Source organism: Bacillus rossius, chromosome 5, assembly GCF_032445375.1.
Source record: "Bacillus rossius redtenbacheri isolate Brsri chromosome 5, Brsri_v3, whole genome shotgun sequence".
In the NCBI taxonomy this organism is placed as follows: Eukaryota; Metazoa; Arthropoda; class Insecta; order Phasmatodea; family Bacillidae; genus Bacillus; species Bacillus rossius.
Window position 1 is genome coordinate 37,506,745 of NC_086333.1, and position 11,539 is coordinate 37,518,283.

Here is an 11,539-nt window from a genome sequence, read left to right on the forward strand (position 1 = left end):
GCCTCTGGGATTTTAAAGGACTAAAAACGGGAAATTTTCCCTCGAAACGGGAATTTTTCCCTCGAAAAGAGAAATTTTTTAATTGAGGAATTTTTTGAAATTTTTTGGCGGAATTTTTTTTCACAGAAATGCAAATTTTAACGATTTTTGATGAATTTTGGGCAATTTTTGCCCAATTTTGGCGGATTTTGAGGGTCAAAGGTCAAGGTCAAACTTGTCCCGTTACGCTGTGTCCCGTTACACTCCTCCAAGATGGCCGCCGTGACGTCACAATGTAAACAATCTTCAATCCTCAGCCAGAAGCCGTGCGCTCGGAACCCCATTCCTATACTACTGATGTAGTGCTTGTATGCTTTATACTGTTGGGCCATTATTAATTCAGTATGCCAGAAAACTTTAAGATACACAGAATGTTTACGTTTGACTGTCCCATTTCACAGTCACGATTTATGAACTGCTTAATCCCAGGGGGACCAGGCCTCCCTTCTCCCGGGACCAAAGTGTATGCATTAAAGTATTTCCGATTTCTTTCAACGCCAACACAGACTTTGTATCAACAAAAACGTACTCTCTTGGCCGTCATTTGTTTGCGTTTTCAAAAATTTATTCACTTTACATTTTTCGGGAAAATTTCCGTTTTTATGCGAAGAAAATGATAATTTCACAATATTATTTGGATATTAGAGGGTCGTAGACGGTAGTTGGCTGGCTAAAAAACCTGTTATCATTACTTTTTTCCACCAAAAGACAGCGCCACAAGCCGCTCGAAGGCTGCATGGCAAGAAGCGACTCGTCCTATCACGAAAAGCAACATTCGCGATTCTGTGAGGATCCTTGCAACCATTAGGAAGCTCAACAGAAATGGCTGATATACTCTAAAAAGACTTTTCAAGAATCACCTAGGCTAATTCGTAAATAGCTAATACACGCGGATTAATATAGGAATAAATTAGTATTAGTGAGAAGTGCATCACTTCGAAACGTATGACTCGCGAGACGCTGCTTAGTTTCAGAAGAAGACTCTTCCGTTCGGCGTAACCTTGCTGCTCTCGTCTGTGATGTCATTCGCGAGATTTGCGATTTTCTTTTAGGCATGTTGTCGTTATTATACAGTTACAGCCACTATAACTTTACACAAAACTTGACACATTACACGTAAGAAAACTTTATACATAATTTTAAACAAAACTGAAATAAGATAAAAGTTAAAACATAGCCAGAAGTGGTTTTCGAATTAAAAAAAATATATTATGTCATAAATGTACTCGCCCAAGCAATCCATACTGATTTTTTCCCGAACGATTATTCATCAAACAGCACCAAATCATATTCATTTCCAGTTAGAAGCAAGTACATTTACTGCGTAGAAAGTACTGTATGACCCAGTTTCAATGGTATTGATGACACCTGGCTCTCTGACCCCTGTTGCGAGTGATTCCCTGTCGTGAGGATAGTGCCGGCCAGCCTAAAACTCAGGGAGTGAACGGGTTCTCACCTTGTGGTTTACAAAAGGGGGCCAGGATAACAGCGACCCCTCGGGCTGTCGGCCGCTCGAGACGCCATTTAGTTCGGTCTATGTATGTCCGTAGTTCGGTCTATGTCGTTAAGGCACTGGCTGCTAAACGGCGAACAATTCACGAGTTGCTAGTGGCGAAGCGCGGAGCAGCGCTCAGACGCGTCCGTCGTGGATGACAGGCGAGCTACGACTGACTCCCACGCACTGGCGCACGGCGAGCAGGGAGCAGGGGAGGGGGACGCACGAAATTCATGGGAGACAGTACGCAGTCCGGGTCAGATAACACTGTCATTCATCACACCAGACGCCATGCTCGGGTGCGCTCACCACTCGAAGCACCACTCAAACACTTTTTCACACTCATGCCCGGACCAGAAGGCTATGGGCAACAGCGGGCCTAGGGACCAGGATAGACACGACAGCTTTCGTCATATGCTCCCCCCCCCCCCTTCTCCGAGGCCACTTTGCCCATCGATGCCGGACAAGGCTGCCTAACACTCCTGTGGTCTAGTGTGTTAGTGTGTACATGGATGAGGTTGTCTGTGGCAAGAGGATGAGGTTGGGTGAAGTGGGGCTTGGGGAACCCACGGGATGGCTCTTCTGGGAACATGTCGATGACCAGGGGCTGTGCCCTGTCAACCTTACCCTCTCGGCTGAGGAGCTGGATTGTCAGCCCTTCTGTGTTAATTTGGTGCATTGATGGGCACTGGGTCTCGACAGCGCCACGGACTCTCACTGCCACCCCTGTGTGTGACAGGGTCATCGGGGGCCATGGCTACTGGTTCGTCAGGTACACTGTCGTCCCCAGAGACATAAATCACCCTTGGCCCCTCGGCATTCGAGTCACCTAGGCCAAGGCCGCGAATGGATTGTTGTCCTCCAGGAAAAGGTGGTATATGAGCAGTTCAAGCTCGCCCATGTTTGCGCCGCGCGGCACGCCCACGGCATTTGCGACTGCTTGCATCCCATTTTGGTTTATCAGGAACTGACTGTGGTTGTCAGATGTACTGGTTTCTGGGACACTGTTCCCTGGTGTGGGATTACCTGGGACTGCTGTTTGCTCTCAGTCGGGTGGTGTTCGTACAGGCGGACCCCAGGTCAGGTCTACCATGTGCGGGTCGGCTGGAGCAGCAGCTAGCTGCACATCGGGTGGGTTGGCCAGCCGAAAGTCGTCCCGGTGAACCTTCACCTCTCGCCCGTTGAGACGGCGAACCAGGTAGGAAGTGGACCCAAGCCGGGCCACGACCTTCTGCGGCCCCGCCCACTTCGGCGCTAAACCAGTGCGGAACTTTCGGTCACCAGCCAACAGGTGGTGGCACCGGATGTAGACCTGTTGACTCGGGATCAGCGGGGCCCGGGGTCGTGTTGACTGGGGGGTGTGCTGCACCAAGAAATGTGCCTAGTGTTGCTGCGCCTCCTCCCTCAGCTCTTCTACTGGAGCCTGCTCCATGACTCTTCCCGCCTGAACTTCCCCAGGCAGGATGAGGTTCCGGCCCTGCATCAGTTCAGCTGGAGAGTATACCATCACCACATTGGTTCTACGACGTAGACAATACAGGAGGGTGGGGAGGTGCAGATCCCACTTCATATGGTCTTCATCTAACCTGATATGCAACTGAGTCTTGATGTCCTGATTCCTACATTTGATAGGGTTCGCGCATGGATGGTAGGTGGGAGTGGTGTAGTGCTGCACCCCCCACCTACCACAGGACACCTTCCACGGCCTCCCCGCGAACTGCACCCCGTTGTGCATCAGCAGGACACCTGGGTACCTGTATCGTGGGAAGACTTCATGCTCCAGAAGTGCAATCAGAGTACCTTGGCCACCGCGAATGCCTCAAACCAGCGGGTGAAGACGTCAGTGACCACAATGATGAAGTGCCGGCCTCAGGACATACGAGGATATGGCCCCATAATGTCCATGGCGACCGTGTGGAAAAGGACCTGAGGCCGTCATGGAACCTGCTGTTCCTCGCCATCAGGACAGCCGGACTTTCGATGCTGGCAGATCTGGCTAGCCCGAATGTAATGCCTAATGTCCGAGGCCATGCCTGGCCAGTGGAAAGCCCGCTTGACATCCCGCAGTGTCTGTTCTGCACCAGGATGACTGGCTAGCATATTGTCATGGTAGTAGTGCTGAATGGCAGGTCTGACTGCTGGGGGCGCGTACGCCTGCCATCTACTGTTCCTATGAGGCCCCTTAGTCTGGAGCAGCCCCTCCAGACTCCAGTGATTTGGTACCAAACGGGCCCCACAGTCGGCTAGGCGCGCGAGCATGTCTGGGTTCCAGTGCTCCTCCTCGCGCACCTGCGTGAGCAGTTCCACTACTGTGGCTGGTTAAAGGTCGTGAATGGCAGCAGGTGGTCCCTGCATCATGTGCAATGTAGTACGGTGGAGGCTCGGGACATTCGCCAGTGGGCTCTGGCGTCGGGGAGAGGAGATCCTCCCATCCCTGGTCGTCGTGGAACTCGTTGTTTGGATCTGAATGCCTCGAAATCTCGTCTCTCTTCCTGGCTCATGATCGATAGAAAAGGAGAATCTCATGAGTATCATGGCCCAATGAGCAAACTTTGATTTCTGGCCCTGTGCTGAGTCGGGCCAGCACAAGCACTGGCTGCTGGTACATAGGGTGAATGTGCGGCCCTCGAGGTGGTGGTGGTATCTCTGGATGGCCCAGACCACTGCGAGACATTCTTGCTCATTCACATGGTACCATCTTTCGGCCGGGTCAAACTTGGCACTGGCATACTCGACAACCTGCTTCCGCCCCTCATCGTCAACCTGGTAGAGGACTGCGCCCATCCCGTCCTGATTGGCGTCAGTTTGGATGAAGAGGAGGCAGTCTGGCTGAAGGTGTGACAAGGTGTGACAGGGACGAAACAAGGACTTAACTTGGTGGAAGGCATTGTCCACGGCGGCTGTCCACCGGTACTTAGTCTTGGGTGACAGAAGGCTGGTCATCGGAGTTGTGACCATTGAGAAGTGTGGGATGAATGCCTGCAGCCAGTTCAGTAGTCCCATCAGTTTCTGGAGCTGCTTTCTGGTGCGTAGCACTGGCTTCTTCTCAATCAGCTCCAGTTACACAGGTCTTGGTCGGCATCCCTCAGCTGTCACGACATGCCCCAGGTACTCTATTTCCTCCGCCCCAATGTGACATTTTTGGGGTGCACAGGTGAGCCCATGCCTGGCCAGCCATTCCAGGACCAAAGCCAAGTGGTGGGCGTGGTCCTCCCATGTACGGGACCTGATAATGACACTGTCGAGGTAAGCAGTGGCGAACTTCTCAATATAGCCGTCCAAGACGCGTACCATCATGGTTTGAAAGGTAGTGGGAGCGTCTATCAGTCCGAATGGCATGGCACAGATTTGGAACCGCCGACCATCAGGCACTGTAAATGCAGTCTTGGGGCGGTCAGCAGGGCTCACAGGCACCTGCCAGTATCCGGATTTCAGATCAATGGTGGTGAAGATCTTCGCATCTCCCAGCCCGGCCAGAGCATCAGTAGTGTTTATGAGTGGAGGTGAGACTGGGATCTTAAGGCAGTTCACAGGCTTAAAATTCACGCAAAAGCGAAGTCTTCCATCCTTCTTCGATGCCATTACTATTCGTGAGTTGTAGGGAGAGGTGCTAGGTTCAATGAACCTGTCGCGCAGCATCTCACTTATCTGTCTCTGAATAGCATCCTGCTCGCGAGACCCAAACCCAAACACTTCTCATAAGGTGGCTTGTGGGGCACCATAGGACTACTGTGTTCAGTAACGGTGGTGCGCCGCAATCGGTCTGCTGTGGCGAAGACCTGGGACTAGCCCTCCAGCACACGGTTGATGAGACCAACATATTCACTGGGCATGTTGTACCGAAGATCGTTCAGGTGGGTGACTGAGTATGGGGGAGGAGGCTGGGGGTGGTGCACACTGTAGTCTGTCCAGTGTCCACACGTACCGAGATGGAGTCGCCCGGCACCTCTATGGTCGCCTCCACCTGCTTGAGCCATGGAGCCCCCAGGATTAGATCTTCCTGCAGGTCAGGCGCCACTAGGGCCTCGGTGTGACTGACATGGTCCCTTATGTCGAGTCTTACCTTTGTGGTGCCCGCCATCATTGTGCTTGTCCTCCTGGTGGCCAGCTGTACCACTCCTGGGCAGGGCATTACCTCGGTACTGGGGACGAGGTGCGCCGCGATGTAGGAGTGGCTCGCAGCCGTGTCCACCAGTGCCAGCAGGTCCCACTCGTTCGCACGGATAGGGATCTGGAGCTGCCCGGGTCCTTCCGACCCCAAGTGGCCGAGTCGGGGCAGCTCTCCCTCCACGTCGGCCACTGCTGTCAGGGTTGCCAGGGCCGGGATGCAGCAGGGGAGCTCGTCGGCGAACCAGGGCGCGAACCGTCGCGCTGTTGTCGGCCAGCCTCACCGGCGTCAGGTGGGTGGGGCGACTCGGCTGGTAGGAGAATCGGGGGTTGGGGCTCAGCTTCTTTCCCGCCCCCGCTTAGGCGTTTCCCGCCGATGTTGTTCCAGTTCAGCTTATCTTTTCTTGGGCGGCCTTGACTGAGCACTCCCGGTGCCAGTTATAGGTCTCGGTGAGGCAGTAGCAGGGGATCGCTGCTGCTCCCCGCGTGGTTTCCGCCAACTCTGCCGCGACAGGTATTGTGGTGCGGCAACGCGTTGTTGTGGTCCGCTCGCAATGACAGGCTTCCCGCGCGGTGGCAGTGGCCATGAGAACGGCACTACCGCCATGGCGTCCTCTGGCAGGGCAGAAGAAAGTCCGGAGTTTAACATCTGTTGTGCGTGTTGTCGCGGTGGCAGTATGGGCGCGACCCGCAGGTGTTGCAAGTCCTGCTCCACTTCCCACACTACCGACAGGAAGTATTCGAGACTTCTTCCCACCGCGGACCTCAAGAAGGGGTGAATTTCGGGGACCAGGAGCTCTACGATAATGGGCAGCACTCCGCTCAAGTCATCACCTGGTGCTAGAAGTCGGTGCAGTCGCAATTTGTTATATATGAACTGCTCCACTCCTTCCCCTTCACGCTGTGGTTGGCAAAATAATGTCCTTTGGCACTATGTGCGCGCGCGTGTCGTCGAAACGCAGCTCTAACTGCGTCGCGAACTCGTCCCAAGTCACTCGATAGTCCCCTGTCATAGTCCACCATGCTTCGGCGCGACCCCACAGTTGAGCGCTCGCCCATGGTGCCCATTCGTCTGGGGGCACGGAATAGCACACAGGTCTGTCCTGACATGTCCACTGAACTCCGGTAGTGCAACAGACGCACTCGCATACCGTACTGTCTGTGTCATTTGTCCCATCTGTTCGCACTTTATTTTTGTCTCGCAGTTTAGGCACAGAAATAGTACATCGCGAAAATTTGCGAATTCACTGGGCTTGTGCACTTGCTGTATTTCACCGCGGCACAGCTGTGACAGCGCGCTATCTCCCCCTGTTATCCCTGACAGTATGGCGCCGCGCACGTCACCTTGGTGCTGTCACTCGCACTGGCACTTCGCTTTACGGTTGTCACTTTCAGGTCCTCTGCGCACCGCGCGTCTGATTTGTTATCGACCACGCCTGTTCCTTCTGTGCCTTGAAAAAAATCAACTAGGTTTTTAACTGTCCCATTACTGTCCTGTTTGTCCATGGTCGCGGCTGTCCGACCCAGTCGATAGGTCGGGAAAACGTCGATGGCGGGGCGCGGGTAAAATAGAGGGTCCGCCTCCCCTCACCCTGTCTGGTGACTCGTCCCCGCATGCACACCGCTTCACGGTTGTCGCGCCCGTGTTATCTTGAAGATACCGAAAATGCTCCCGCGGCCGGAAGAAGCAGTCATGCGATACTATCGGCATGTCGGCATGTTGGCGTGTCGGCGGCTTGAAGCTTATCTCCGCTGAGTTTACTCGACAAGCTGGGAGGAAACTTAATCTTTGTGTGAAGCAGTGTATAAGTTGTGCTCGCCGACATCCCATCTCCGCTCCGCAACTGTCCCTACGCGAGTAGCTGTTGCAGCTGAAATGGCAGATTTCATGACTGCCAATTTCGCGTTTTCGAAGCCACACAAGTTGGGAGCCAAATGACGACACCTGGCTCTCTGACCCCTGTTGCGAGTGATTCCCTGTCGTGACGAGAGCGCCGGCCAGCCTAAAACTCAGGGAGTAAACGGGTTCTTACCTTGTAGCTTCATCAGGGGGCCAGGATAACAGCGACCCCTCGAGCTGTCGGCCGCTCGAGACACCATATAGTTCGGTCAATGTATGTCCGTAGTTCGGTCTATGTCGTTAAGGCACTGGCTGGTAAACGGCGAAGCACTCACGAGTCGCTAGTGGCGAAGCGCGGAGCAGCTCTCAGAATTGTCTGTCACGGATGACAGGCGAGCTACGACTGACTCCCACGCACTGGCGCAGGGCGAGCAGGGAGCAGGGGAGGGGGACGCACGAGATGCGAGATGCGTGGGAGACAGTACGCAGTCCGGGTCAGATAACACTGTCATTCGTCACACCAGCTGCCGCGCTCGGGTGCGCTCACCACTCGAAGCACCACTCAAACACTTTTTTACACTCATGCCCGGACCAGAAGGCTATGGGCAACAGCGGGCCTAGGGACCAGGATAGACACGACAGCTGTCGTCAGTATATTAAAACATTAATTAAGACTATTTACAACAAATCATACATCAAATAGAAGGAAAACTAACCTTGTTTTTCTTACCATTTTTCAATATGTGCACCTTAAGTTGTACGGCACACATCCAACCTAAAGTCCCATTATTCCTGCACTTTGGTTTTCAAGCCCGGAGTAATGGAAGCAATTGCCTAATCAATTCTGTTTTTCAACTATGGCATATCATTACGTAGTGATGGAACGTGGACACGATCTTTTATAAAGCCCAAAAGGAAGAAATCGCATGACGTTATGTCAGGTGAACGTGGAGGCCAGTGAAAAAGAGCTCGATCGTCTGGACCATTTAAAGCATTCCAACAGCCATTTAAAGCATGGAGTAACTGTAATGCATGAAAACCGGTATGCATTTTTAAAGTACTGATATAACTGACTCACTCTTGGCGAATTGCAGGACACATAATCGTTTTACGATTAGGAGTCGCCATTTTTCGTAGGTGGTGCTGCAAGAGTGTACTCGTGCATACGCTTATCTAAAACCGTTTGAGTTACCTTGTCATAGCGATTTGAACCATTACTCTACAACGCTTACTGTAAATACTACTAACATTTATATTTGGGACGTTCTTGTGTGAACATATTATAAATTTCATCGTTCACTCACATAAATATTCATGTTTATTAAAGAACAAAACTTAACACTAGCATGTATAAGTGTCAAAGTGCTCACATTTTGTAGACCAACAATCCTTCTTTAAAAAAAGGTGTTAAAAGGCAATCTCTGCATTAATAAAATTACCACAACTACATTCCACATACAAGTGTGAATTAACGATGGACAGTCTGTAAAATGATTTCGTTAGATGTGCAGTTGTTTTAACATACAGTAATGAAAATGTGCGAATCTTGGTTAGGTAAAAGGATTCTTTAAAGATTCGTGCAATGGGGAGTTTAGATTTAATACAATTTCTTGGACATACGCCATTGCAGTTTTGCACTGTTTGTCGTGGGAGAATCTCATAAATGCAAAATAGGAAATAAAAATAATAAAAAAAACATTTATCACACAGAAAACAATCCCAAATCAGTTGATTTCACACAGACAACCCCAACGACGAACCTAAACAGGCATTGTGGACAATGCAACGACGACGACGACAGCACAATGAAGACACATTCAAACTTAAATATCGGACCGCGCGAGAATTTATTCATTTTGCATTTATGAATTTTTTCCCATGACAAACAGTGCAAAACTGCAAGAGCGTGTGTCCAAGTGAATGGGTACAAGGGACGCATACGCGAGAAGTCTTGGCAGTAGGCATGAGACACGGTTTGAGGGTTTGAGGGTTTGCGGCCCCGGGGGGCAGCGGTAACCACTAATGTGTCTTCGTCCCGCAGGTCGCAAGTACGCCATGCTGAAGCTGAAGGTGATGATCTCGACGCTGGTGCGCAACTACAAGGTTCTGGCGGACATGCCGTACGACCAGTTCCCCCTGCAGGCGGACATAATCCTCAAGAGGAGCGACGGCTTCATGATACGCGTCGAGGAGAGGCGCAAGGCGACCGCCACGTGAACGCCGACTGCTGTAATTGCCGTTGGTTTGTCACGTGCCGTGGTGTCCTTCGTCTAAGCACGTTGGCTGATATCTCTGACAAGAGCCCGTCTATTCAAATATATATTTTTTTATTGTTTAACATATCACAAGATTATCTCTTATGTGCAGACCAAAATGTAGGCATTGTTGTGTAATTAAGTGACATTTATTGTAAATTATTTTCTATGTATGTAACAAAAATCTTAATAAAGGAACAAAAATATGTGTTTCGCATTTTTCCTTAGCTGAGAGTTCATGTGAAACATATAAAATAATCAATAAAATTATTAAAAATACAAAATAGCATAGAATAAATTATCGGTAATACCACAATGGTCTTGGCACAATGTAATAAAATAAAAGTAAATTTGTTTACCTTTGCATAATTCGGTGAAATTAAAGCATAATAATTAGTCGTCGAAACAGTAGATGCAACAGCCAGCAGATGTGAAGTACTAAGCTGGAACAGTACTATCTCCAGTGGAATCGGACGTCGCAGCAGTTAGACACTGGAATCATGTTTCAGAGCACAATCCTGGTCCCATCTTCCTGATTTCGAAATGCCATGTTTCCCTTGAACGGGTTCACGCCTCGCCATCTTGCCATTCCATGTATTTTAGTATCGCTTGCAATAAAGCTTCCGTGGAAATTTTTTTTTGTTTGACATGGCATAGGACTTAGCTTTGGCTACTTGTTGAAGTAAACACTTGTGAACTGGTGTGACTCTCATGATAGTTAGTGTCGGCCGCGTGAAATAATAAGTTAACTCGCGACACTTCGTAAATATGTGGTTTCAACAAGGTTTAGAAGGTCTAGAAGATATTATTTGTGCCTTGACATGCCAAAAAATGGGATAAATAATTCGAAATTAACATAATTGTAAAAAGAAGGAAACTCCAAGATGACGGGGCCTAATCTCTCTGAATTCCTCCACCAGTTAGGTGGTGGCTTAATGGCATAGTCCATGGCCGATTACTTTCCTAACATAATTATTCTTCTAACTGTATTATCGTTTCAAACGACTTCGCTGTAGAAAAGAATTCGAACAAAAACCAAATATGCTTCTGCCTCAAAAGGGATTAAAAGAATTTAAGACAGAAAATGGTAAATCTACTATGTTAAGAAATAATTAAATAAGGTGTGGTGAACATATAAAACATAAAATTGATTCGTAAGCAGTGGAAAAGTGCTCAACCAAGCTCAAGCTCTGCGGGCGTTTCTATTTACAAGATAAAAGTAATAAGAGATCAAGATAGCAAAAATTACATCTCATCACTAAGAATTTGAAATGTTATTTGGACTTAGCTCTTTGTGATTCTTAACACTATGGTGCTCAGGCTGACCATTGCTTCAATAGACAACAAATCTTTAACTAGGCTTTTTGGAAGAATTAATTGTGTAGATGGTACATTAACTAACAAAAAGAAGCCACATAGTTTTTATTTCAGGCACTTCATGAGATTAATGCTGAAGCTAAAATGAATGTATTGATAACATTGCAGTAGCTGAGACCCACCACTGTGCATCCCAGTGAGCCTGCTATTTAGTTTATGTGCACCGCTAATGTCTAATCCCTCGTTAAAGTCCTGCTTGAATAGTCTCCAGAATTATCTGTTCATTTTAATTACTTGTTTCGCTTGGTTACAACTCTCTGATGTGGTGTTTTCTAACTCGTTTAAAATATGTTTCAGGATTATCAACAACCTAAATCTAAAGTTATATGTTTTACTCAAATGTGCTCAAATTTATGAAATCTATCTATACATATCATTGACTTTAGCAGTAAAGCTTGCATTGATTAATTGTAAAACTTTTAAGTC

The 11,539-nt window shown here is 49.1% G+C and overlaps 1 protein-coding gene across 2 annotated transcripts in view; it reads left to right on the forward strand.

Annotated features, from left to right (window-relative positions):
• LOC134531711 (cytochrome P450 4g15-like) overlaps positions 1-9,940 on the forward strand; it is a 164,047-nt gene extending 154,107 nt beyond the window's left edge. For both annotated transcript variants that reach the window (XM_063367530.1, XM_063367529.1), the window contains exon 13: positions 9,523-9,940. In XM_063367530.1, coding sequence (XP_063223600.1) covers positions 9,523-9,698 — 176 coding nt within the window. In that variant the 3' untranslated portion in view covers positions 9,699-9,940. The remainder of the gene's footprint in view (positions 1-9,522) is intronic.
• The last annotated feature ends 1,599 nt before the right edge of the window (positions 9,941-11,539 follow it).